Source organism: Pan paniscus, chromosome 6 (genome assembly GCF_029289425.2).
Source record: "Pan paniscus chromosome 6, NHGRI_mPanPan1-v2.0_pri, whole genome shotgun sequence".
Lineage (NCBI taxonomy): Eukaryota > Metazoa > Chordata > Mammalia > Primates > Hominidae > Pan > Pan paniscus.
In genome coordinates this window covers 175,560,353-175,587,126 of record NC_073255.2, presented here as the reverse complement: position 1 = coordinate 175,587,126, position 26,774 = coordinate 175,560,353, and the positions used below count along the sequence as shown (strand labels likewise).

At 44.9% G+C, this 26,774-nt stretch overlaps 1 protein-coding gene across 1 annotated transcript in view; it reads left to right on the top strand.

The window, feature by feature from the left end:
* Positions 1–763: 763 nt before the first annotated feature.
* The window catches only part of ATP6V0A4 (ATPase H+ transporting V0 subunit a4), a 65,302-nt gene continuing 39,291 nt past the window's right edge, over positions 764–26,774 (top strand). The window contains exons 1-11 of the mRNA XM_034965062.3: positions 764–1,186; positions 3,110–3,188; positions 3,495–3,589; positions 9,334–9,459; positions 9,926–10,020; positions 12,481–12,607; positions 15,829–15,911; positions 16,587–16,680; positions 19,533–19,745; positions 23,050–23,200; positions 24,810–24,949. Coding sequence (XP_034820953.2) covers positions 1,022–1,186; positions 3,110–3,188; positions 3,495–3,589; positions 9,334–9,459; positions 9,926–10,020; positions 12,481–12,607; positions 15,829–15,911; positions 16,587–16,680; positions 19,533–19,745; positions 23,050–23,200; positions 24,810–24,949 — 1,368 coding nt within the window. The 5' untranslated portion in view covers positions 764–1,021. The remainder of the gene's footprint in view (positions 1,187–3,109; positions 3,189–3,494; positions 3,590–9,333; positions 9,460–9,925; positions 10,021–12,480; positions 12,608–15,828; positions 15,912–16,586; positions 16,681–19,532; positions 19,746–23,049; positions 23,201–24,809; positions 24,950–26,774) is intronic.

Below are 26,774 nucleotides of genomic sequence, written 5' to 3'. Positions count from 1 at the left end.
GTGGACATCTTGATTTGTGGGTATGAGGGATATAAGATTTGATAGACATTGATAAATTGCTCTCTGAAAAAGCTACAAAGAATTTACACGTTAACGTTGGATATACCCAATGGGCATATGGATTACCAAATCTCATTCTGATGACAAAAACTATTTTTCCTGACTAGGGAAATTGAAGACAAAGTATTCTGGAATCCAGAGTTGGTTGCGATACCCACGACTGAGTTCTGGAGTGACATTCGAGTGCATGAAGGGGCCTGCTTTCTCATACCCTCCACAACTCGAGTCTTTAGTCATATTTTAAAACATTTTGCCAGCTGAGAGCAGTGGCTCATGCCTGTAATCCCAGTACTTTGAGAGACCAGAGTGGGAGGATCACTTCAGTCCAGGAGTTCAATACCAGCCTGGGCAACACAGCAAGACTCTGTCTCAACAAAAAAATAAAACAACTAGCTGGGTATGGTGCAAGAGTTATCTACTCCCACCCCTGCCTTCCTCTTATCTCCAAAGAACTCAGTTTCTTTGGTGTGGTGTGCACACCTGCAGTCCCAGCTATGTAGGAGGCTGAGGCAGGAAGATCTCTTGAGCCCAGGAGGTTGAGGCTGCAGTGAGTCATGTTTGTGCCACTGCACTCCAGCCTGGGTGACAGAGCAAGACTCTGTCTCAAAAATAAAGTATAATATGTTGCCAATCTGATGGAGGGCATAAAGTGCTATCTTGTTTTTGTTTATATTTTTAGAATCAGGATAGCTGGGCATCCTGGTGCACACCTGTAGTCCCTGCTATTCAGGAGGCTGAGATGGGTGGATTACTTGAGCCTGGGAAGTTGAGGCTGCAGTGAGCCAGAATTGCACCACTGCATTCGAGCCCAGGGCAACAGAGTGAGACCCTGTCGAAGGAAAAAAAAAAAAAAAAAGTCTCCTAAAATCAGGAGTGATTCCTAATGGATTTTTTTTCCCTGTTAGATTTTAATTTAACTTAAAAATTTCACCCTAAGGTTTTCACACATTTATTACCTTAAATGTTAATATCTTTTTCTTTTTCTCCTGTAGACCGAGGCTGGGCCAAGATGGCGTCTGTGTTTCGAAGCGAGGAGATGTGTTTGTCACAACTGTTTCTCCAGGTGGAAGCTGCATATTGCTGTGTGGCTGAGCTCGGAGAGCTCGGATTGGTTCAGTTCAAAGATGTAGGTACTGAGTTCTTTGGAGATAAGAGGAAGGCAGGGGTGGGAGTAGATAACTCTTGCACAACACTTCTTTATGGTGAACAATAACCATTTTGTAGGGAGAGGAGCCGTGAGCTGGAATCGACGAAATTCTGTAGTTTTAGTGCTTCTGGCTAGGATTTGTCATGACCAGGCAGGTCATTCAAGAGCGTGTTCCCCCTCCCTCCATGCCTGTCTCCTCTATAGGAATGTCTTGAAGCTCTAATGCAATCACTACACGTTAGATGTCATTGAATTTTTTTTCTCTTGTGTAGCATCTTCAAACATTGTATATAGCCAATGGGCATGTAGATTACCAAACCTTATTCTGACCATAAAAACTATTTTTCCTGACTAGACAGGCTGAAGACAAAGTATTCTGGAGTCCAGAGTTGGTTGTCATACCCGGGATTGAGTTCCAGAGTGATATTCTAGAGTTAGACAGTCTTGAGTATGACATTGGGGTATCATTTCCCAGGGGCAGTTTAGACCCTCACCAAGCTCTTAGTCTAATTGAGAAAACCAGTCCTTCTTTACTTCTTCACTAAGGTCAAGGTCAGAGCTAAGCTCCTGCAGGGAAGAATCACATCTTGTTGTTCGCATCCCTAGTTCTTCACACAGGACCTCGTATGAGGCAGGTCCTCAATAACGTTTATTGAGCTGAGCTGAGAGTTGAAGTTTTGTTGATGACTGTGATACGTTACATGGAGCTGTGCAATCTTCAAGGTCTGGTCATTTTTATGACCCCATTGAGGATTTTGAGGCTCATTTGGATAGCCAAGGTGGAGAAATAAGGTAAACTTAGATGAGGACAGACTTCCTTTCCTTCCTTCCTTCCTTCCTTCCTTCCTTCCTTCCTTCCTTCCTTCCTTCCTTCCCTCCCTCCCTCCTTCCTTCCTTCCTTCCCCTCCCTCCCTTCCTTCCTTTTTTCTTTTCTTTTCCTTTCTTTTTACTTTTCTTTTCTTTTTTGAGGCAGATATATGATTTTCTCCCATGCTGTGGGTTTTTTTCACTTCCCATTAAGAAAGTGAAAGGACACTGTTAAGTGTCCTTTGATGCACAAAAGTTTTAAATTTTGATTAAGTCCAATTTTTTTTGTTGTTGTTGTTTGAGACAGGGTCTTGCTCTGTAGCCCAGGCTGGAGTGCAGTGGCACAATCACTGCTCATTGTAGCCTTGACCTCCCAGGCTCAAGCCATCCTCCTACCTCAGCACACCACCACACTCGGTTAATTTTGTAATTTTTTGTAGAGATGAGGTCTCATTATGTTGCCCAGGTTGGTCTCGAACTCCTGGGCTCAAGTGATCCACCAGCCTCGACCTCCCAAAGTGTTGGGATTACAGGCATGAGCAACTGCACCTGGCCAGGACTTTGTTTCTTTTAGAAACGAGAGGGTGAATGTTGAAGCATTTGGGGGATTGAATATAAGAACACTAAGGTGTGTTTTGCCTGTAACTCACCTGTCTTGTGCATGGAAGTATCTATTCCTAAGATAATTCCAGCAACATTCTCTAGTATTAAAAAGATAATAAAATGACCAAAAGGGGGCTTAGCGCAGTGCCTCACGCTTGTAATCCCAGCACTTTGAGAGGCTGAGGTGGGCGGATCACCTGAGGTCAGGAGCTTGAGGCCAGCCTGGCCAACATGGTGAAACCCCATCTCTACTACAAATACAAAAATTAGCCAGGCATGGTGGTGGGTGCCTGTGATCCCAGTTACTTGGGAGGCTGAGGCAGAAGAATCACTTGAACCCAGGAGGTGGAGGTTACAGTGAACTGAGATCGTGCCATTGCCCTACAGTCTGGGTGACAAGATTAAAACTCAGTCTCAAAAAAAAAAAAAAAGAAAGAAATCTACTGGCAGCTGTTGCTACTAACGTGTATCTTGTGATTTTCGCCCCCCTAGTTAAATATGAATGTGAACAGCTTTCAAAGGAAATTTGTGAATGAAGTCAGAAGGTGTGAATCACTGGAGAGAATCCTCCGTAAGCCAATTTTTTTTTTTTTTTTTTTTTTTGCTTACTGTTCAAATGTGAACTGGCAAGGGGGTCAATAGTTTGCAGGACTTAATGAACAAATGTGTCCCTATTTGCAATACTTTTTGAGGTGGTCCCAGAGGCCCACCTGGAGGGAATGGGGGAGGTTGGGGGTGGGATCCAGGTGCTGGGGCAGCTCCTAGGACAATTCAGGTAGCTGAGCTGAGTGAAAGGCACATGTCTTGCTTGACCTCATTTCTTAGTTATGAGAAAACACAATCACCTTGGGGTTTCTGGTGGGTTTTCATTCTTCAGGTTTTCTGGAAGACGAGATGCAAAATGAGATTGTAGTTCAGTTGCTCGAGAAAAGCCCACTGACCCCGCTCCCACGGGAAATGATTACCCTGGAGGTAAGTTCTCCACTTTGCTGGCCTCTCCAGGTAAGGACAGTCATGAAGCCTGTCTCCTTGAAGGCCCTGAGAGCCACTTGCAAATTCCCTACCTGTTTGCTGAAGGCAGGGAGGCAGGCTTGCATGGTCGTCTCCTTCTCAGGGTTACAGCCCCAGGAAAATCCCAGTGTGCGGTTTTTAGAGCCACACCTGCTGATCTGGAGACAGCTGTTTTCCTTTCTCAGCATAGGCCTCGGGAAGCTTAGCCCACTTTGAGGGGTTGATTGCTTTTGTGGGTGTTTGATTCTTACAGGCAGTGGAGTCTTGTCTGCCGGGTGCCACTGAATGGGCTGAGTGTGGGCATAATGGGATGTTTTCTAATTCTCTGGTGGGAAGCAGCTGATGAGTTGGACTCACTCCAGATGGAAGCTGCTTCTCTGACTGGCTTCTGTAGGTCAACTGGGAGAAGACTGCAGTTTTCAAGGACATTTCAGCTGGTGGGGCTCTCCCTCTTTCCTTTCCTTGTCTATTTCCTTCCCCTTCAGTCTTTTATAAAACACTGAATACCAGCTGGGCGCAGTGGCTCACCCCTGTTGTAATCCCACCACTTTGGGAGGCTGAGGCAGGCGGATCACGAAGTCAGGAATTCGAGACCAGCCTGGCCAACATGGTGAAACCCTGTCTCTACTAAATATACAAAAATTAGCCGGGGGTGGTGGTAGGTGCCTGTAATCCTAGCTACTTGGGAGGCTGAGGCACGAGAATCGCTTGAATCCGGGACGCAGAGGTTGCAGTGAGCTGAGATTATGCCACTGCACTCCAGCCTGGGCGACAGAGCAAGACTCCATCTCAAAAACAAACAAACGAGCAAACAAAAAAACCACTGAATACCTGCCACATGCAAGGTAGCTTAGAAATAAACATGACTGTGCCCTCCAAGGGCTTATAGAGCAGATGGTGGGGACAGGGATGAGGGGCAGGGCTGGGAGAGGAAGTGAAGAGGTAGGCAGAGCCAGATCATGGAGGACCCTGGGGGACTTAACTGAAAAAGCAGGTATTTTATCCTCGGCAGTGGAACAGCTCATTCAGGGCGTGGGCAGGTAGGCAAGGCTTCACCTAGCTGAGCCTTTTCTCTGGCTGGGTGTTTTTTTTTTTTTTGAAGATAACTTCAAATTCTTGAAAATTTCAAAGCCATGAGTAGTATAAATCTTGATACTCACATAGAAATATTAGATTGTCAAATCTTCTAGAAAATATTTTGGACCTTATCATATTTTTTTGAGATGGAGTCTTGCTCTGTTGCCCAGGCTGGAGTGCAGTGGTGTGATCTCGGCTCACTGCAACCTCTGCCTCCCAGGCTCAAGCGATTCTCCTGCCTTAGCCTCCCAAGTAGCTGGGATTACAGGCATGCGCCACCACGCCCAGCTAATTTTTGTATTTTTAGTAGAGACGGGGTTTCACCATGTTGTCCAGGCTGGTCTTGAACTCCTGACCTCAGGTGATCCGCCCACCTCGGCCTCCCAAAGTGCTGGGATTACAGGCGTGAGCCACCTCGCCTGGCCTGTTTATTGATTTTTTACTGTATTACAAATTAAAATGGAAAAGTATGTAAAATATTTATGTATTAATTCACTTGAAAATAACAATAATGTCTCATTACATGGTAACATTTTTTAAGTGAAAAATGACTGTCTTTTCCAAGACAAAAACACTTTCATGAGAAGGATGGCATTGTTTGTGAATTTTTAAAGTGCTTGGCTAATAGAAGACAGCTGGTTTCTCACACCTGCTTCTACTTTAAATCTGTTGGTGATGTGCTGTTTTTATTGAAGTAGAGGAAGATAATCCAGCCTTACACAAATAAGCAGTGGGAAAAGGGAGGAATATTTTAATAGCCTTTTCAAATAATTATGGATATTCTTCTTTGATATTACACTGAAACTTGACAAGCATAGAGCCTGTCATGATTTTGTTAAACGGGTAACATGTGCTGCTTTTGTTTTCAAACTGAGTTGGCTGTAGTACCTTAATAAAGGAATTCATCCAACTGGGTTTAGTTTTGGCTGACTTCAACCATGCCAAGGCACACACATTTTCAAGTTTAACCATTTTAAGTTTAAAAGATTCAATCTTGACTGATATTAATAAGCTTTTCTGGGTAGGGGGAGCTAAAATTTGAGTGGATAGCCCTTTTTATTTTTGGGGAAAATTTATTGTTTTGGGCTATATCGTTTATCTTTTATCTCTTTGGTAAGGGTGTCTCTTAGATGGATTTAAAAAAAAAATGTCTGGCATGATAGGCCAGGCGCAGTGGCTTACGCCTGTAATCCCAGCACTTTGGGAAGCCAAGGCGGGTGTATTGCTTGAGGTCAGGAGTTCGAGACCAGCCTGACTAACATGGTGAAACCCCATCTCTATTGAAAATACAAAAATATTAGCCAGGCGTGGGTGGCGCATGCCTGTAATCCCAGCTACTCTAGAGGCTGAGGCAGGAGAATTGTTTGACCCCAGGAGAGGGAGGTTGCAGGGAACCGAGATCGCACTACTGCACTCCAGCGTGGGTGACAGAGCGAGACTGTGTCTCAAAAAAAAAAACAAAAAACATGATATTTTAAGGTGTTAAAGCTCTACATTCATACATTTGTAGGATAGATAAGGGGCAATCAGATGTGTGCACAAGTCTTTCCTTAGAGTTTTTCTTCTGAATGTTATTTGCTATAAAAATGAAATTAAAACAGCACCAGGGCTGGCCATGGTGGCTCATGCCTGTAATCCCAGCACTTTGGGAGGCCAAGGCAGGAGGATTGCTTGAGCTCAGGAGTTTGAGACCAGTCTGCCCAACATAATGAGACTCTGTCTCTACAAGAAAATAAAAATAATCAGCTGGGTGTGGTGGTGTGCACCTGTGGTCCCAGCTACTTGGGAGGCTAAGGCAGGAGAGTGGCTACCAGAAGGTCGAGGCTGTGGTAAGCTGTGTTCACACCACTGCACCCTAGCCTGGGCAACAGAGTGAGACCTTCTCTCAAAAAACAAAAACAAAAACAAAAACCACCAGCATAAAAGTAGGAGAGTAATATCTTTTACCATTCATTGCTCACTGGAATTGATTTGTTGATTGATTGATTTGACTAATCCTGCAGTTAGCTGTGTTCCCCCAACATTGCTAGAGAGTTGAATCCTTTGGCAAGAGTACACCAATGGCTCTGGGCCCCTGCCTTGTCGAGTTTCTAAAGAGGCTTTTATAACAGTCCTAGAGGAAATACTAATTCAGGGGGGAGGGAAAAAACCACCATCCCCGCAGAAACTGCCCTGGCTTTTCCTTGTTTTCAGGCTTTATTCTCATGCAGCTATACTTTTACATAATTATATATCCATTGTGTATAGTAATGGCAGCATTATTTTTATGGCATCATTAAGTGGATAGAGGAAATGATTGGGAAATGAAGATTTACTTTTCCCCCCAACTTTGGGTCATTATATTCAGTATTCAAAATTCAGGGTAATGGCTTTCTCTGAGACGGGAGGTAATGGAGTGGCACTGAAGCTAGATGATGGGCAGATAGGATTCACGCTGCTTGTGTGTGTTTGAAATTTTCCATAGTAATTCAATTTTGTCTAATACTAAGCATTTCAGGGAGAGCTAACATTTACAGGATTATCATTTTTTATTGTTTTAAAAAAATCTCTTTGTGCCAGGAACAGTGGCTCACGGCTGTAATCCCAGCACTTTGGGAGGCCGAGGTGGGTGGATCACTTGAGGTCAGGAGTTTGAGACTAGCCTGGCCAACATGGTGAAACCCCATCTCTACTAAAAATACAAAAAAATTAGCCGGGCCTGGTGGCACACGCCTGTAATCCCAGCTACTTGGGAAGCTGAGGCAAGAGAATCACTTGAACCCGAGAGGTGGAGTTTGCAGTGAGCCAAGATCATGCCACTGCACTCCAGCCTGGGCGACAGAGTGAGACTTTGTCTTAAAAACAAAAACAAAAACAAACACTCTGTTAACAGTGTCTTTTAGATGGATTAAAAACTAGCATGATAATCTCTTCTTTAATAGGTGACCTTAATCCATTTCCATTTATTGTGATTTCTGATTCACTGGCTTTTTCGGTTATTATTCCTTTTGTTTTTTACTTCCCTTCCCTTTCCTGTCTTTCTGTAATACCTGCCAACCCTTCCCCACTACCGATTGGTGTGCAAGCTACAGATGACAGTTACACTTAACACTTCAAGGCACATATTCACTAAATTTTTCTCATAATATTTGCTACTGGTTCAATTATCACCCCTTTGTGGATATATGTCCTTTTTTTCCCTGATAGCCTTTAAAGTTTTATCTTTGTTCTATAGTTTCACTCCTGTCTGTTTCAGTGTGGATTTGTTATTGTTTTTGTTAAACATTAAATTGAATTAGTAGAATTTTTATAAAACATGTAAGGTATAAAAAGTAAGGATCAGCACACACCATGTGTCTGTCGCCCTGTGTAAGATAACGGTACCCACAGGGGCATTCATAAAAACCTGTGTGCCCCTCCTCACCCCTCCTCCATCTCCTTTCCCCTCTTCCCTTCGAGATCATCATTATCCTAACTTCTGTATTTTTCTTTATTTTTTCATAGTTTTATTACATATTTATTTTTCTAAATAACATGGTATAGCTTTACATGTTAAAAAATTTTCTCTAAATGGAACTATATTGTTTATTCTTCTGCAACTTGCTATTTCATCGATTTCATATATATTATATACATATACATATATACATACGTGTGTGTGTATATATATACATATATATATATTTTTTTTTTTTTTTTGAGACAGAGTCTGAAAAAAAGCTTTGTCTCCCAGGTGGGAGTGCAGTGGTGCGACCTCTGCTCACTGTAACCTCCGCCTCCCGGATTCAAGCGATTCTGCTGCCTCAGCCTCCAGAGTAGCTGGGACTACAGGCATGTGCCACCATGCCCGGCTAATTTCTGTATTTTTAGTAGAAACAGGGTTTCACCATGTTGGCCAGGCTGGTCTTGAACTCCTGACCTCAAGTGATCCACTTGCCTTAGCCTCCCAAAGTGCTGGGATTACAGGATGAGCCACCGTGCCTGGCCCATCATTTTCTATTTTAAGACTCCATATTGTTTAATGTTTCTGAAGTTATTTTTATTGTTATTTATTTATTTTTTTGAAATGGAGTCTTGCTCTGTCGCCCAGGCTAGAGTGCAGTGGCACGATCTCGGCTCACCACAGCTTCTGCCTCCCGGGTTCAAATAACTCTCCTGCCTCGGCCTCCTGGGTAGCTGGGATTACAGGCGTGCGCCACCATTCCTGGCTAATTTTTGTATTTTTAGTATGGGGTTTCACCACATTAACCAGGCTGGTCTTGAATGCTTGACCTCAAGTGATCTGCACATCTCGGCCTCCCAAAGTGCTGGGATTACAGGCATGAGCCACCGCACCCGGCCTGGCCTAGTGTTTTAAATGAGGAGAGGCATGATTTGCCAAAATGTCTTAACTTCTCCATGAAGTGGCCATCCACTCCTCCAAGTACTTCCTAATCCTCTCGTTTGGTGATGGAACTCTTAAGAGAGCATGCATGTGTGTGTGTGTGTGTGTGTGTGTCTGTGTGTGTCTGTGTGTATGTGTATTAGGGTCTGCAATCATGTTATGTGCTGATTCCTTTGATTTTTTTTAGTCATCTGTTGTGGGTAATGTATTTCAGGAATGTCATAGCACTTTCTGTTGGCTTACCTTCTTTTTCCTTCCTGCATAGACTGTTCTAGAAAAACTGGAAGGAGAGTTACAGGAAGCCAACCAGAACCAGCAGGCCTTGAAACAAAGCTTCCTAGAACTGACAGAACTGAAATACCTCCTGAAGAAAACCCAAGACTTCTTTGAGGTGGTCACGTGGGGATGATTTACTAAAGGGCCCGTTCCTCAGAACCTCAAATTTCCATTTTGGAAACTGGCTGGCCTGGGATCTGAGTAAATCACTCTGTTTCTGTTCCATGGCTAGGCCATTGGTGAGGGCGGGGGAGTATTTTGGGTGGAATAATTGTAGTGCTGGCTGAATTGAAGGGAAAAATATTATGGTGCTCAGTAAAATGTATGTGCTGAAAATGGCTCAGGCAGAAAGAGAAGTCAGAACCAAGCACAGCAGTTGGTTTGAGAAGTTTTAGGGTTTTGGTAGGAAAAGACCAGGGAAGCTTTTTGATCTGGCCAGGAGCACTCTGTTTTCTGACTTCTGTTAACTTTTTGTGGAAAATTAAAGCTTCACTAAAACCAGAGAAAATCTTTGAGGTATAGGTGCCTTTTGAGTTTCCCTAAATATATTTAAATGAAAATCATAGTGCTTTGACTTTCAGACGGAAACCAATTTAGCCGATGATTTCTTTACTGAGGACACTTCTGGCCTCCTGGAGTTGAAAGCAGTGCCTGCATATATGACCGGAAAGTTGGGGTTAGTGTAACTCTTGTGTGTAGATGGGTCCCTGGTCCTGGCGGGTGATTTCTGAGTGAGTGAAGGAACGGGTGAACAAATAGCCATTGGAATGGGGACTGTTTCCCATGGATGCAAAGCCTCTGCCAAGCGATAGACCCATATGTAACTTACTAGGTTGGTGGAGTCGGAAGTGGTGTCAGCTTCTTGTTAGTGGCGATGCTGACCTCCTTGAGCCTGAAGACTGCAATGTTTATATTGCTCCCCCATGGGAAACTGTGGGGATCATTGTTCAGATGGGTTATCACAACACTTCCCTGGCGTTGGAACAAGGCTATGGGGACTTATGTTTTTCCTTTCTCTTTAAAATACTATTTTGGGGGCCGGGCGCGGTGGCTCACACCTGTAATCCCAGCACTTTGGGAGGCTGAGGTGGGTGGATCACTTGAGGTCAGGAGTTTGAAACCAGCCTGGCCAACATAGTGAAACCCCAATCTCTACTAAAAATACAAAATTAGCCAGGCATGGTCGCACGTGCCTGTAATACCAGTTACTCAGGAAGTTGAGGCAGGAGAATCGCTTGAACCCTGGAGATAGAGGTTGCAGTGAGCCAAGATCGTGCCACTGCACTCTAGCCTGGGCGACAGAGCAAGACTCCAGCTCAAAAAAATAAAATAAAATATTACTTTGATAATAAAATGCATTTGGAGTTTGAATTTTTTTTTTTTTTTTGAAACAGAGTCTTGCTCTGTCACCCAGGCTGGAGTGCAGTGGCCTGATCTCGACTTGCTGCAAACTCCGCCTCCCAGGTTCACGCCATTCTCCTGCCTCAGCCGAGTAGCTGGGACTACAGGCGTCTGCCACCACACCCGGCTAATTTTTTTGTGTTTTTAGTAGAGACGGGGTTTCACCGTGTTAGGCAGGATGGTCTCGATCTCCTGACCTCGTGATCCGCCTGCCTCGGCCTCCCAAAGTGTTGGGATTACAGGTGTGATCCACCGCACCTGGCCTGAATTTTTATGTTTTTTTTGACACGGGGTCTCACTCTGTTGCCCAGGCTGGAGTGCAGAGGTGCAATCATAGCTCACTGCAGCCTTGACCTCTCAGGCTCAAGTGATCTTCCTACCTCTGCCTTGTGAGTAGCTGGACCACAGGCACTATGCCAGGCTAATTTTTAAAAATTTTTTTAGTAGAGACAAGGCCTCACTGTGTTGCCTGGGATACGTTTTCAAATGTAATTAGAAATGGGGGTCAGATGTGGTGGCTTATGCCTGTAATCCCAGCACTTTGGGAAGCTGAGGCAGGAGGATCACTTGAGGCCAGGAGTTTGAGATCAGCCTGAGCAACATAGCAAGACTCTGTGTCTACAAAAAAAAATTTTTTAATAAAAAAAAGAAATGGGATAGTTATGCAATCAAGTTATTTCCAAGAAGCAGTGATATGATGTGTTGTAGCCATGAAAATAATGTGGTGATTCAAAATGGTAGGATTTTGTTCAGTGCCTAAGTGAAATTGATGCATTTTAAAGCGTTTCTGAAAATTGTGAGTTTGGGATTTATGATTTTTTATTCAATAAATATTTGAGGGCCTGATATTTGAGGCACTAGGCATTGAATTTGAAATGAAAATAAAAATATTTATTGGAAATATTTGATCAGAAAGTAATACAGGATCAATGAACATTTAAAGTAATAAGCCAGTGAAAGTCGCTGGCTAACATGAGAAGTTTGGGTCAGCAGTTATCTACATGCTTGGGTAATGGAAAAAACAGATATATATAGACATCAATGTATTTTTCCCTCTTAGTATTAAAATATTTTTGGAAAAATGCATAGAGACCACTGTTGAATATTTGCTATCATTAGCTACAATGCATGATGAATGGTCTATCATATTCTTTTTTTTTTTTTTTTTTTTGAGACAGAGTTTCACTCTTCTCTACCCCGGCTGGAGTGCAATGGCACATTCTTGGCTCACTGCAACCTCCGCCTCCCAGGTTCAAGTGATTTTCCTACCTCAGCCTCCTGAGTAACTGGGACTGTAGGTGCACGCCACCAGGTGTGGCTAATTTTGTATTTTTAGTAGAGATGGGGTTTCACCATGTTGGCCAGGCTGGTCTCGAACTCCTGACCTCAGGTGATCGCCTGCCTCAGCCTCCCAAAGTGCTGGGATTACAGGTGTGAGCCACGGCACCCGGCCATTCTACCATATTCTTAATTGCAATTAGTGACGATATAGTATTGGAATGATTAAGGATATTTCAAGATACCAAAGAAAACAGAAGGTCAAAGGGACTTGGGGCAAGTCGGGGCTGGATGCGGGGTGGCCTTGGGACTCCTGTCGGTAGAGCTGTGTCGGGGTCCCTCCTGCTCACAGAGTGAATGGCCCTTCCTTTCATGGTGTGTCTTCACGTCCTACAGGGCCTTCTCTCTGCATCCCAATCCCTGTGCCTAAGGAATGTCTTCCCTTCTGGCTGCCTAGGTTCATAGCCGGTGTGATCAACAGGGAGAGAATGGCTTCCTTTGAGCGGTTACTGTGGCGAATCTGCCGAGGAAACGTGTACTTGAAGTTCAGTGAGATGGACGCCCCTCTGGAGGATCCTGTCACGGTGGGAACCTTGGGCTGCAAAAACTTTCTCTGAGACTTCCCATAGCCCTCAGCAGAAGCGCTTCGTTCTCCCAAAATGTGGGCGGTCTTTAGTTTGATGAGACTAAGATCTATTTCCTTTCTTTCTCCTTTTTTTCCTTCCCTTTTACTTTGTTCCTTTTTAAAAATATATATTTGAAAGGTCAGTTCAAGGACTGATTCTTGTCAACACCTCATAATTTGTTTATTCTTCCCAGAGACATAGCTATACTTTTCTCTAGAACTTAGTTATACTAGTACTATCCTAGGCGGCAGCTGTGTCTTAAAGAACTGAGAACTGATTGAGGTCAGCTTCTCAAGCCTCAATGTGCACGCGAGCATAGAGGTCACCTGGGGATCTTGTTAAAATGCAAATTCCAGGCCAGGCATGGTGGCTTATGCCTGTAATCTCAGCGCTTTGGGAGCCCAAGGTGGGAGGATCGTTTGAGGTCAGGGGATTGAGACCAGCCTGGGCAACATAGCAAGAAAACATCTCTACAAAAAAAAGTTAACCGAGTGTGGTGGCACACACCGGTAGTCCCAGCTACTTAGGAGGCTGAGGTGGGAGGACAACTTGAGCCCAGGAGGTCAAGGCTGCAGTGAGCTATGATCACACCACTGCACTCCAGCCTGGGGAACAGAGTGAGACCCTATCTCAAAAAAAAAAAAAACCAAAAAAAAAAAAATAGCCTGGGCATGGTGGCTCATGCCTGTAATCCCAGCACTTTGGGAGGCCGAGGTGGGCGGATCACCTGAGGTCAGGAGTTTGAGACCATCCTGGCCACCATGGTGAAGCTCTGTCTCTACTAAAAATATAAAGATTAGCCGGGAGTGGTGGCGCACACCTGTAGGCCCAGCTACTTGCGAGGCCGAGGCAGGAGAATCGCTGGTACCTAAGAGGCGGAGGTTGCAGTGAGCTGAGATTGTGCCACTGCACTCCAGCCTGGGTGACAGAGCAAGACTCCCTCAAAAAAAAAAAAAAAAAAAAAAAAATTCTGAGTCAGTGGGTCTGAGTGGGGCCTGAGATTCTGCAGTTCTTACAACTCCCAGAGAATGCTGATAATCCTGATGATGTATTTGCCAATAGATCCCGCACTTCAAACAACAAGGCTTCAAGGGGGCTCAGCCCTTAGTGCCATACAGTTGTTGCTGTGAATTCTGTCGGATGTTGCTGTCTCACCTTCCAGTTTGTATTTAATCCACTTGCCCTTTAATTCCCAGAAGCTAGGCTTATTTCTGAGCGTCTATAGTCTTTTTCAGATTAGAGGCTAAAAAAATTAATTTTAATGAAAAAACAACAAAATTCATTTTGATGAAAAACAACTTTAAAATAAATGAAATTTAAAATAAGAAAGATTATGAAAAAAATGAGAAACCCCATCACTCTAATGTCTTCATTTGTATTTTGCCTCTTGTACTATTTCTCTCTATAGCCATAGACAGGTATAATTTTATATGATTGTAGTATACATGGAAATAATTTTTTTCTTTTCTTTGTTTTACCTAATACGAGATCCCTCCCCATATTACTGTGCATCCTTTGTAAAGATCATTTTTAAATTTGACATTAAATCATCACTTTTTATAATCCTGTTTTGACATGTGACAGTCATGGTGGGAGAGAAAGTAAAAGCATCTGGAAAAAGATGAGCGTGGACGCCGAAGGTCACCAAAGGGAAGTCATGAGATTAGAGCAGATTCCTGATTCTGGTGGATCAGGAGAAAAGAAAATTTAAGAGACTCAGAAAAGGACCAGGGTAGACTCCACGGGTAGAGAAACCTTTTGGAAATAATGTAACGCAGCAGCTCTGAAAATCCTAAAACACCGCCACTTGCTCCCGTAAGGAAATGCCAAAGACAGGATTCATTTTGATAGTATTTTTAAGGAATGTCTAACGTGTCCACTGAGTTGACGTGACGTTGACTATCTATTTTGGACACTTTATTTCTAATTTTTCTCCAGAATGTAGACACCATGATGAGCATCTTTATGCATGTGGATTTTTATTTGCTTTTGAATTACTTTCATAATAAACAAGTTCAAGGAAAATAGGATTGCTGGCTTAAAGGGTGTGGGCATTTTAATGACACCCTATAGGTCCCGACAAATGGCCTTTCAGTGACTTTTCTGATTCCAGTGCCTCGAGTAGTATGTGATGAGTCTATTGGATTTGTCATAACTTTTCCAACAATAGTTTTTGTTTTTGTTTTTTGGGGTTTTTTTTGAGACAGGGTCTCACTCTGCCACCCAGGCTGGAGTGCAGTAGTATGATCATGGCTCACTGCAGCCTCGACTTCCTGGGCTCAAACAATCCTCCCACCTCAGCCTTCCTGGTAGCTGGGACCACAGGTGAGCACCACCACACTCAGCTAATTCTTGTGTTTTTTGTAGAGATGGGGTTTTACCATGTTGCCCAGGCTGGTCTTGAACCCCTGGGCTCAAGCCATCCACCCGCCTTAGCCTCCCAAAGTGCTGGGATTACAGGTGTGAGCTACTGCACCCGGTCTGGGTTTTGTCATTTTACCTTTACCCCCTCAAACTAAATAAGATTGGAAGAATGCATTGTTTCAGCTCATATTTCTTTGCTTACAGTAAGAGTTAAACATTTGCCTGTCTGCTTGTGGAACACATCTTCCTTTCTTGTGAATTGTCCAACTTGGACTTGACAAGTGTGATTTAAGCAGCAGTCTTATGGCACACAAGCAACTGTGTGAGTCAAAAAATCTGAGCAACTGTATGTATGAGTCAAAAATTGGGCATGGCTTTACCTTTGTTAAATATAAAACACCTACTCATCCCCAAAATGTCAGTGTTGTGTGTTAATTAACTCTGGTGAGCCAGTTTATCAGCCAGCTGTCTTCGTTTTAAGCCTCGCAATATTCTCTTCTGAATGGTTTCTTGTTTATTATCATATCTCTTAAATGTGGGGCTTAGAGCTGAATATAAGGTCTGGCTGTGGTCCAACCAGCATCGGGAACAGGGAGCCTGTCACCTTAAGGCTGCATTAGCCTCTGTGAGGTCCTGGATGGCCTTGCTCTCAACTGTGAGCTATGAACTTAGATGAACTAGGAAAGTTACAGTTTCCCAGTTTTAAATTTATGAATTGTGTAGGCCTAAAAACAGGACTTTACATTTCTCTCTATTATGTTTTAACCAGAAAGAAACCCCCCCCCCTTTTTTTTTAACTTATTCTGATTTTCCAGAAAGAAGAAATTCAGAAGAACATATTCATCATATTTTACCAAGGAGAGCAGCTCAGGCAGAAAATCAAGAAGATCTGTGATGGGTAAGAGGGAGTGAATGGCTCTTTCTTCAGTGATTTGGGCCAGGATTAGATAAAGAGATGTGCAATGTCAAATGCACACGACTGTGGCTTCTAGAGGTCGGTAAGGCTTTAGAGTAACTTTCTCACGTAAAAGTCAGCCCCAACTGATTTTTAATAGTTGTGAGAATATGAATAGGGAGAACTTGAATATGCAAAATGTGAGGGTAACTAAAAATGGACATGTTCCCCATTTCAGTCTATTCCATCTGAGACTTTTCATCAGCTGCTCCAGAGTAATCCAACTGCATGGCTAACTTGTTTTGGATTTTACAGAATCGTGTTACATGTAGCTCCATAGAAGCAGAAATGACTCAGTGCAGAGGATATTAATACATTAATAGATTCTTAGGAAGGGGCAAGCCCAGCTTGCAGTCTTACTTACCCAGCAACTCACAGGTTTTATGGTTTGAATGAAGCTCATTCATATAACAGAACTGCAGCCTCAATTCACAGCACAAGTGACGTACTGGGAACCCTTATGACTGGGACTCCTTTTCCAGTGGCCAAAGACGCAGTTATTCTAGGATAGGTTGGCCATCTAACTAAAGTCAGCAAACGATGTCTTAGCAGAAAAGGGGATGCAGAATGCTTTGCAGCAAGAACTCACCTGTTTCCTTTGGAATATATTAAACACAGGTTTCGAGCCACTGTCTACCCTTGCCCAGAGCCTGCGGTGGAGCGCAGAGAGATGTTGGAGAGCGTCAATGTGAGGCTGGAAGATTTAATCACCGTGAGTGAGGGGTTTGGGCGCATGGTGTGATGGCAGCTGCAGGAGGGCTGCCTCTGCTGTTTTCATACAAGCCCTGCCCCCCAGGGCCCTTGCTGGGAGGCTGGCTGGAATGCTGGCTATGCCTTTCTGGTTGTGGCTGTGGAAGATTTCACAATTGGGAAACTGTTCGATAAGCTAGAGGGAACGAAGCTGTGTCTTAAGAATGCTTTGCCCAGGGTCAGATTTGACCACAGCCCTAGTCAGCCTTCAGGTGGCCACCCCGATCTGATAAAAGGCACCCTTTATTGCCAGCCTCGGCCTAGACGGAATCTATGATACAACCACCCAGCCAATTAAGTTGAACAACCAGTTTGACAGATTATTTTCCCACTGAATTGCCCGGTTGTTTAAGCTGATGGGTTAATTCTGTAAAAACAGTGAGTCTAGTTTCACCATGTGAACATTCATTCATCCCAAACTCATTTTCTTTGTAAAGTCTGTCACCATCCAGGGTCACTCAACACACTTATGATCAGAACTCTTTCTTCAATCACAGCAGCTTTGAAAGTAATCGCTGAAAACAGCTGGGCCTCCCTCGCTGGCAGACTCTCATCAGTGCTAGAGTTCAATAGAACTTTCGGTTATGATGGAAGGTTCACGTGTCCTGTGCTGTCCAACGCTGCAGTCATGAGCCACATGTGGCTATTGAGCCCTTGAAACATGGCTAGTGCCACTAAGTGATTTAGTTTGTATTTTTAATTTTAATTCAATTTAAATTTTAGGGCTGGGTGCGGTGGCTCATGCCTATAATCCCAGCACTTTGGGAAGCTGAGGTGGGTGGATCACTTGAGGTCAGGAGTTCAAGACCAGCCTGACCAAACTGGTGAAACCCCATCTCTACTAAAAATACAAACATTAGTCAGGCGTGGTGGCAGTCACCTGTAGTCTAGTCTCAGCTACTCGGGAGGCTGAGGCAGGAGAATCGTTTGAACCTGAGAGGCAAAGGTTTCAGGGAGCCGAGATCGCGCCACTGCACTCCAGCCTGGGCAACAAAGGGAGACTCCATCTCAAAATAAAATAAAAGGAAATAAAATAAATAAAATTTAGTAGCTGCATATGGCTGTGGTAGAAGTCAACTCAGTTTTAGATTCTGGACAAGTATGTTAAGAAATTAGAGATGTGCCTCTTTCAAAACCCTTAGGCTAGCAGACAACTTTACTTCTCCAGAAAACCTGTGTTTAATTTTTTTTTTTTTTTTTTGAGATGGAGTTTTGCTCTTGTTGCCCAGGCTGGAGTGCAGTGGCGCAATCTCGGCTCACCGCAACCTCCGCCTCCCGGGTTCAAGTGATTCTCCTGCCTCAGCCTTCCGAGTAGCTGGGATTACAGGTATGCGCCACCATGCCTGGCTAATTTTGTATTTTTAGTAGAGATGGGGTTTCTCCATGTCGGTCAGGCTGGTCTCGAACTCCCGACCTCAGGTGATCCACCCACCTCATCCTCCCAAAGTGCTGGGATTACAGGCGTGAGCCACTGCACCTGGCCTGTGTTTGATTTTTTAATCCTCTCCATTACTTCTTTGTCACTTGTCAGGAACACTGTTTCCCCGAAGCCGTTGAAGTCCTTTCCCCCCAATTCTCCATGCTTGATTTTATGAAAACGTCATGAGGAGAATGGAAAAGAAATTCTGCTAGATGTGTGCTTACATTTAGTATGACGGGTTGCTGCTGTGTCGAGGGCTTCAGGTGATCCCAGCTGAGCAGCTTCTGCAGGGGGAGCTTTCTCCTTTGGCTCAGTCCCTGCCAAAGATGAATCTTAGACACTGTCTGATGCTGAGGCATATAATTCGGGCTGTGCTCTTTGAGGTTTCTGAAAGTCACCTCTGTGCTGAGGTGCTCTTGTCTCCTGGAAATCCCCAGGCCAGGTGGCATTATATTGCTAAGTGACAGGTAGTATTGGGCTTGTGAGACGCTTCGGTGGCCTCATGGCTCTCGTTAATCTTAGAGCCAGCGTGTCTCTCTTACAGTGTGTCTCTTACAGAGGGCATGTGTGCTGAAAAAGATTACCCTGTTTGTTGTATCATCAAAACATAAAAATGATTTCCATTAAATAAATTCTGTGTGGGCCCAATTGTCCATTCATTCCTTCATTCATTCACTTGTCATTTATTGGAGGGATTGTGTATATAAAGGGTTGTGGTAGATGTAGTAATCTCTTAGGGTTGCTATAACAAATTATAGCAAACTGGGTGGCATAAGACAATAGAGATTTATTCTGTCACGGTTCTGGAGGCCAGAGGTCTGAAATCAAGGCGTCAGCAGGGCCGTGCTCTCTTGGAAGACCTGAAGGTAGCCCCCTCCTTGCCTCTCCCCAGCTCTGGTGCTGCGGGCCGTCCTCCGCATTCCTTGGCTTGCAAGTGCCTACTTCTCTGCCTCTGCTGTCACGTGGTATTCTCCCCTGTGTGCCTCTGTGTCTACATTTCTTATCAGGACAGTGGTCATATGGGATTAGAGCCCATTCAAATCCAGTATGACATCTTCTTAACCTGATTCCATCTGCAAAGACCCTCTTTCCAAAAAGGCCATATTCACAGGTATCAGAGTTCAGGACTCTTTTATGTGGACAATTCAACCCATAACAATAGGACAATGAGGAATTTAGAAGAAAAGGAAGATACAATCTCTGCCTAAGGGTTTTAGCCTCTAGCGGGGGAGATAAACTGCTCAGGAGAGTTCAAGGCCAGGTGACAGCCACAGGTCAAAGGAGCCTGCTCAGAGCAGAGGAAGCTGCTGTGGCCTGTGACACTCCATTTTTGGCACCTTGTCAAACAGCTCTATGAAGGTTCTCTGTTTTCCTGTGTGTTGTTTTTTGTATAGGTCATAACACAAACAGAGTCTCACCGCCAGCGCCTGCTGCAGGAAGCCGCTGCCAACTGGCACTCCTGGCTCATCAAGGTGCAGAAGATGAAAGCTGTCTACCACATCCTGAACATGTGCAACATCGACGTCACCCAGCAGTGTGTCATCGCCGAGATCTGGTTCCCGGTGGCAGATGCCACACGTATCAAGAGGGCACTGGAGCAAGGCATGGTGCGTGGCAGGTGGAGCCAGGAGGGGTCCGATGAGTCAGCCCCTCTGCTGGGCTCTCAGAGGGTGTTGGCCTCATGGGCCACATGAACTCAAGTGACTTGGTGGTAGGATTGCTTCCTTCATCTTTGTGTCTTCAGTTATCAACCCCACTCGAGGACATAAAAGAAATTCCTTTGTCTTTTCAGTGTTTGACAGTTGTTCACCATTTTTTGACCTTTTGTGAGTACGTATTGAGCTTTTTTTAAAAAAAAAAAAAAATAGAATCTCGCTCTGTAGCCCAGGCTGTTGTGCAGTGGCACAGTCTCGGCTCACTGCAACCTCTGCCTCCCGGGTTCAAGTGATTCTCCTGCCTCAGCCTCCCGAGTAGCTGGGATTACAGGTGCGCCCTACCACGTCCAGCACATTTTTGTATTTTTAGTAGAGACGGGGTTTCACCATGTTGGCTGGGCTGCTCTTAAACTCCTGACCTCAGGTGATTTGCCTGCCTCGACCTCCCAAAGTGCTGACATTACAGGTGTGAGACATCACACCCGGCCATACTGAGCATTAATGTGTCAGTCTCTCAGCTAGACTATCGTTTTGGGGGGATTTTGTCTTTTTTTTCTTATTAAAGATGGGGATCTCGCTATGACACCCAGGCTGGAGTGCAGGGCTGTTCACAGGCATGGGCATACTGCCCTACAGCCTCAAACTCCTGGGCTCAGGTGATCCTCCTGTCTCAGCCTCCCAAGTGGCTAGGACTACAGGCACGCGCCACCATGCCCAGCTCCACTCTGCTAGACTGTAGATACCACCTGTTACCTCATGGAGGTTATAGTCTAGCTAGAAAGATGAATAACCAAGCACCTATAATAAGAGCCAAAATATGTAGATCGCTTGCGGTGTGTCCGCGATGGCTAAGCACTCTGTCCTCGTTGAGTTCTCACCGCTCCCTCCATTCATTCCTTAGACATTCCCTGTGTACTAGGAACGGATCTAGGGCTTACACACTGGCAAGCCAAGACCCTGCTTTGATAGACATTCTAGAAAGGGACACGGAGGCATGTCCGTGACTAATGAGATTTCAGGCAGTGATGAGTGGTGGGCAGGAAACCAAGCAGGGGACGGCGAGGGGCGGGATGGAGAGGGGGGCTTGTTCTGATCACCGTTATTCACCCCATTGAAGGAGGGACCCCCTCCTGCCCTAAATAGTACAAGATGGCCGAACACATTACCCCGACACTGGACAGATGGGCTTGGCAGCTGTTTTTAGTCACTCGTCTTCAGAGCCCAGGGGAGAAGGACACCGCACGCCATGCGGGCCACACAGGGCTTGCCCTCGGGAACTGCGTTTGGGAGCAGAGTGAAGCAGCAGGGCCGGTGGGAGGCAGGCTCTGCAGTGAACGAGGGTGAGGTGACCTTTGGTTCTTGCAGAAGGATGTGATTAGCTTGTTTGAATAATTTCACGGGGTAGGAGGAGTGAAGCCGTTAGGTTGAGGAGTGGGTGGCATGCAGCTGGTTCGGCCGATGGGGAACTAGCTGGGTGGCATATCTGGTGACGGCAGATCTCGTGGTATCTGAAGAAACCCTCTCTGAGCAGGCGGCATTGATAGCATGGGAAGGTTGGGGGCGGGAGGAAGGGTTTTGCAGGCGGAGGAATCTGAAGGTAAAGGCCTTGCAGTAGGAATGGGTTAGAAGGTGGGAGCTTTCTTTATCCCCTTCGTACAGATAAAGAAATGGAGGCACAGAAAGTAGAAGTAACCTGACTACAGTCCTATAGCCAGGAGGCAGGGTTTGAATACAGAAACTGTTCCTCAAAACAGTCGATGTCCCCACATCATGGTCCAAAAACCACCTAAATGGGGCACTTAAAAAGCATTTCAACCAGGCTGAGCAGGGCGGGGGTGCGTCCTGGAGGAAGTGATGCATGCGCAGAGCGCTGGGAGGCTGGCCGGGGAGCAGGTGAAGGGAGGTGGGGCCTCCTGAAGGCAGAGGAGGATTGAAGCTGGGACCGTGAGCACTCGTCCAGCTGGTGTCAGATCCCACTGGGTGTGCATGTGGCAAGTGCTGTTGGGTGTGCGGTGGCTGTACGGTTCCTGGACAGGGAGCACTTGGAATTGTTAAGACTCGAGTAGGTAGAATGGATGCAGTGGCTCACGCCTGTAATACCAGCACTTTGGGAGGCTGAGGTGGGAGGATCATTTGAGCCTAGGAGTTCAAGACCAGCCTGCGTAACATAGCATTGTATGGCTGTAGTCCCAGCTACTCAGGAGGCTGTGGCGGGAGGATCACTTGAGCCCAGAAGTTTGAGGCTGTAGTGAGCTATGATCATGTTACTGCACTCCAGCCTGGGACTTCCTGTCTCAGGAAGAAAAAAAAAAGAAAAAGAAAAAAGACTTGAGCAAGTGGAGAAGAGAGGTGGCTAGTGTAGACATGGCCAGTTTCCATGGGGAAGCGTGGGGAGGGGTGAAGGTGTGAATGGAGGATTAAGGCATATTGTTAAGTAGTCTTGATCACAAGACTAAAGAGTTTTGATTTCATTCTTTAGGCGATAGGCAGCCTTTGAAGATTTTAAAGCAGGAGAGTAACATGAGTAAAATAGTGCTTTTTGTTTGTTTTATTAAAAGAGTGCTTGAGCAATCTGGGTGTTAGATAAACGGAGAGGGAGGGGGCTGGCAGAGATGCTGAGGCTTGGAGCTAGGGTGATAGCTGTGGGAATCGGAGGAAAGATTCCGAAGGGAGAACTAGCAAGCTTTGCTGGGTGATCGACTGCCTGAAACCAGAGAAGGACAAATCCATGATTCCAAGATTCTAGGAATCTGGGAGAATGGAGGCTCCGCTGAAGGGGCAGGGAGTTTGTGGAGGGGACCTGGCTTTGTGGAGAGTTGATGAATTCAGGATTAGGCTCCTGGATTTTGTGGGGTTGGTGACACATTGGAGTTTGAAAGTCTAAGCAGGAAATTAGGAAAAAATTGGGGAAGGGTCAGAGCCATTTGGAAGAGGGGGATGAATTGAGAAAGTGGAGAGGAGGAAAGCATAGAGGGCCAGGAGTCATAACATTCGCATTTACAGCAGTAGGAGATGGGAGATTGTCAGAGACTCCAGAGGGACTCAATTCTCTTGACAGCCCTCCCATGAGATGCATTAGATAAGTATTGGGAAGGTATTAACTCTCTACACATAAGGTCGTGAGTCTCAGAGAGATCAAGAGATTGCCCCAAGTTCGCTCAGTGAGGGACGGCAGGAGCTGGGACTGTGACCTTTGTGCTGACACCCAGCCCAAGACTCTTCTCCTTACATCTTTGTCGCTTTTTTTTTTTTCCAGGAACTAAGTGGCTCCTCCATGGCCCCCATCATGACCACAGTGCAATCTAAAACAGCCCCTCCCACATTTAACCGGACCAATAAATTCACAGCTGGCTTCCAGAATATTGTTGATGCCTATGGTGTTGGCAGCTACCGGGAGATAAACCCAGGTAAAGATCTGATGAACTGCACGACTGGGTAGCTTGAAAGTGAAAACTGGTAAGATGGACCCCTGAGGTGACCGAGGTGAACTTGTTAAAACTGTGAGGCTTGGGGCTAGGGTAGTAGCTGTGGGAATCGGAGGAATAAGTAGGATAGTAGGGGCAAGTAGTAGGATTCCTAAAATCCTCCTTGGTTTCCTAATACCCTGTGGTGTCGTCTATAAATGCCGATTGGTGAAAGAGTTGTTCTTTGTCTTCACCTGTGCACCCTTAAACTGCAACCTCATCAGGCAGCCGAAGTCAATGTTCATTTCCTTCACCAATACAATGAGGGCCATATCTTGGCATCTTCACAGTCCTGTAGTTATTGTGTGGGAAAGACACCAGTACACAGAACTTAGAAGACTCAATTCTTGGTGTCCTAAGCTGTGGAATCTTGCTACCTTGGTTAATAAAATAAAGGTGTAGGCTGGGTTTGGTGGCTCACGCCTGTAATCCCAGCACTTTGGGAGGCAGAGGAGGTGGATCGCTTGAGGTCAGGAGTTCGAGACCAGCTTGACCAACATGGCAAAACCCTGTTTCTACTAAAAATACAAAAATTAGCAGGGCATGGTGGCAGGCAGCTGTAATCCCAGCTACTCAGGAGGCAGAGGCAGGAGAATCGCTTGAATCCAGGAAGCAGAGATTGCAGTGAGCTGAGACTGCACCACTGCACTCCAGCCTTGCTGACACAGCGAGATCCTGTCTCAAAAAATAGATAAAATAAAATAAAATGAAAGGATAGACCAGATACCCTTTATCCAAGCAGTGCATGGTGATTGTTCTTCTCCAGCCTGAGGCCCAGTCGAATTTGTGGCCTGTAATGCAGGGGCCTCCTGGGTTGAGGGTCCCTGCGAGCAAACTACTGGTGGTGTGTGGTGCATGTGAATGGTGGAGAAACAGACAAAAGATGGGTGTGGAGAAGAGTATAGAAAGCACCTAGAGAGAGAAAGCTGATCTTGTGTTCCATCAAACTTTGTGATTTTTTCTTTTTTTTTTTTTTTTGACTTTGTGATTTTTGACAAGTCACTTAGCTTCTCTAAGCCTCAGCACATCTGTAAAGTGGGGAATAAGAATGCCTACTCATAGGCTGGGCGCAGTGGCTCATGCCCATAATCCCAACACTTTGGGAGGCCGAGGTGGGAGGATTGCTTGAAACCAGGAGTTCGAGACCAGCCTGGGCAATATAGCGAGACCTCATCTCTATAGAAAATTTTAAAAATTAGTTAGGCATGGTGGCACACATCTGTAGTTCCAGCTACTCAAGAGGCTGAGGTGGGAGGATCACTTGAGCCCAGGAGGTGGAGGTTGCAGTGAGCCATGATTGTGCCACTGCACTCCAGCCTGGGTGACAGAGCGAGACCCTCTTTCAAAAAAAATTGAAAAACAGAATGCCTAGAAACAGATGCACTCATTTATGTGGCAGCTAAGCATGTGTCAGGGTAGGGATGGTGAGAAAAGACAACCAGAAAGGCTTAAGGAAACCCGCATGCAAATCGTGGAGCTGTGGCAGGGAATCTGAGGTGGGGGCCCCGAGGCTCTGCTGAGGCCTCAGGCGTTGTGTGTCTCCCCTCCGCAGCCCCCTACACCATCATCACTTTCCCCTTCCTGTTCGCTGTGATGTTTGGAGACTGTGGTCATGGAACCGTGATGCTCCTGGCTGCACTTTGGATGATTCTGAATGAGAGACGCTTGCTCTCCCAGAAGACAGACAATGAGGTGAGTGTCCATTGACCGTCTTGCCCCCATTCATTTTCAGAATATGAAAATCTGTATGTGGTTTTCACCATAGAAATAACACGTTTTTATGAAAAATAAGGGAGAGAAGGAAAGTAAAAAAGAGCCAAAATTAACCTAAAACTTCTGGCCAAAGGTAATTCCTTTGGATGGTTTGGTGCCGTTCCTTTCAGCATTTTTGGGTTTTTGTTCATGACTTGATAAGGCATCGATTTTTCTTTTTCATTATATATTTTTTCTAACTCTGATGTTTTTGCCTGATTATGAAAGCAATACATAATCACTGTAAAAATTAGAAAAATGCAACCATCTAATGACCGAGAGAAAAATCACCATGAATGCTTTTGGATATCTTTCCAATTTGTTTGTGCTTATCCACCAATTTTTCAAAAATTGGCATCAAGTAATGCATACTATTTGTAGTGTTTTTACTTAAAATATCATGAGTATTTGTTCATGGCAGAAGCAGCCTGGGACCCGTGTTCTTCTGAACACTGAGAAACCCTGAACATCGTTTCCCCACTCTTAAGTTTCTCCACCTTTGCAGAGTGCTGTGAAGGCTGAGACAACTCAGGAGGGTGCATTGGTTCAAAGTTTATTGGCTGGCCAGGTGCAGTGGCTCACACCTGTAACCCCACCACTTTGGGAGGCCATGGTGGGTGGGTCATTTGAGACCAGGGGTTCGAGGCCAACGTGGCCAACATGGTGAAACCCCATCTCTACTAAAAATACAAAAATTAGCCAGGCATGGTGGTGGGCACCTGTAGTCCCAGCTACTTGGGAGGCTGAGGCTGGAGAATTACTTGAACCCGGGAGGTGGAGGTTGCAGTGAGCTGAGATTGCAGCACTTTACTCCAGCCTGGTTGACAGAGAGGGACTCCATCTTAAAAAAAAAAAAACATATCTGCAATGTTTTATTACAGGTTGAATTAATTACAGCTAGGTCAGCGACGTCGAGGTTAGTGAGCAGAATCAACCTGTGACCAATATAGTTTTCCATGCCAAGCTTAAAGATATGATTTTGTATGGTAAACATTTTGAGTTTCAGAGTTACACGTCAGCACTTCTTGGAATGATTGACACACATTATTCAGTATTATGAGAAAGCACTTTATTCTTCTCAGCAGACATAGTCAGACAGGGACTCAACTTTACAATGACAAGACGCAAAATGTGTATATATCTGACTTGTCATAAATGTAGCAGCCATGGGAGGCCAGTTCAGTGCTTATTTCCTGGAAGCACCTGAGACAACAGCCACCTGCTTTCAAGTCCCTTCCTAAGCAGATGAGGCCTTGCTTGCACTTCAGTTTATTTTCTAATGCAGGTGCAATGGAAGAATCTGAGGCATGCATATATATATAATATATATACATATATAATATATATTATAAATATATATATTTATAATATATGTTATAAATATATATATTATAATATATATATTATAATATATGTTATAAATATATATTATAATATATATATTTATAATATATGTTATAAATATATATATTATAAAATATATATATATATTTTTTTGAGACAGAGTCTTGTTCTGTCACCCAGGCTGGAGTGCAGTGGGGCAATCTCAGCTCACTGCAACCTCCGCCTCCTGGGTTCAAGTGATTCTCCTGCCTCAGCCTCCTGAGTAACTGCGACTAACGTGCATACCACCATATCTGGCTAATTTTTAGTAGAGACGGGGTTTCACCATGTTGGTCAGGCTGGTCTCGAACTCCTGACCCCAGGTGATCTGCCCATGTTGGCCTCCCAAAGTGTTGGGATTACAGGTGTGAGCCCCCACACC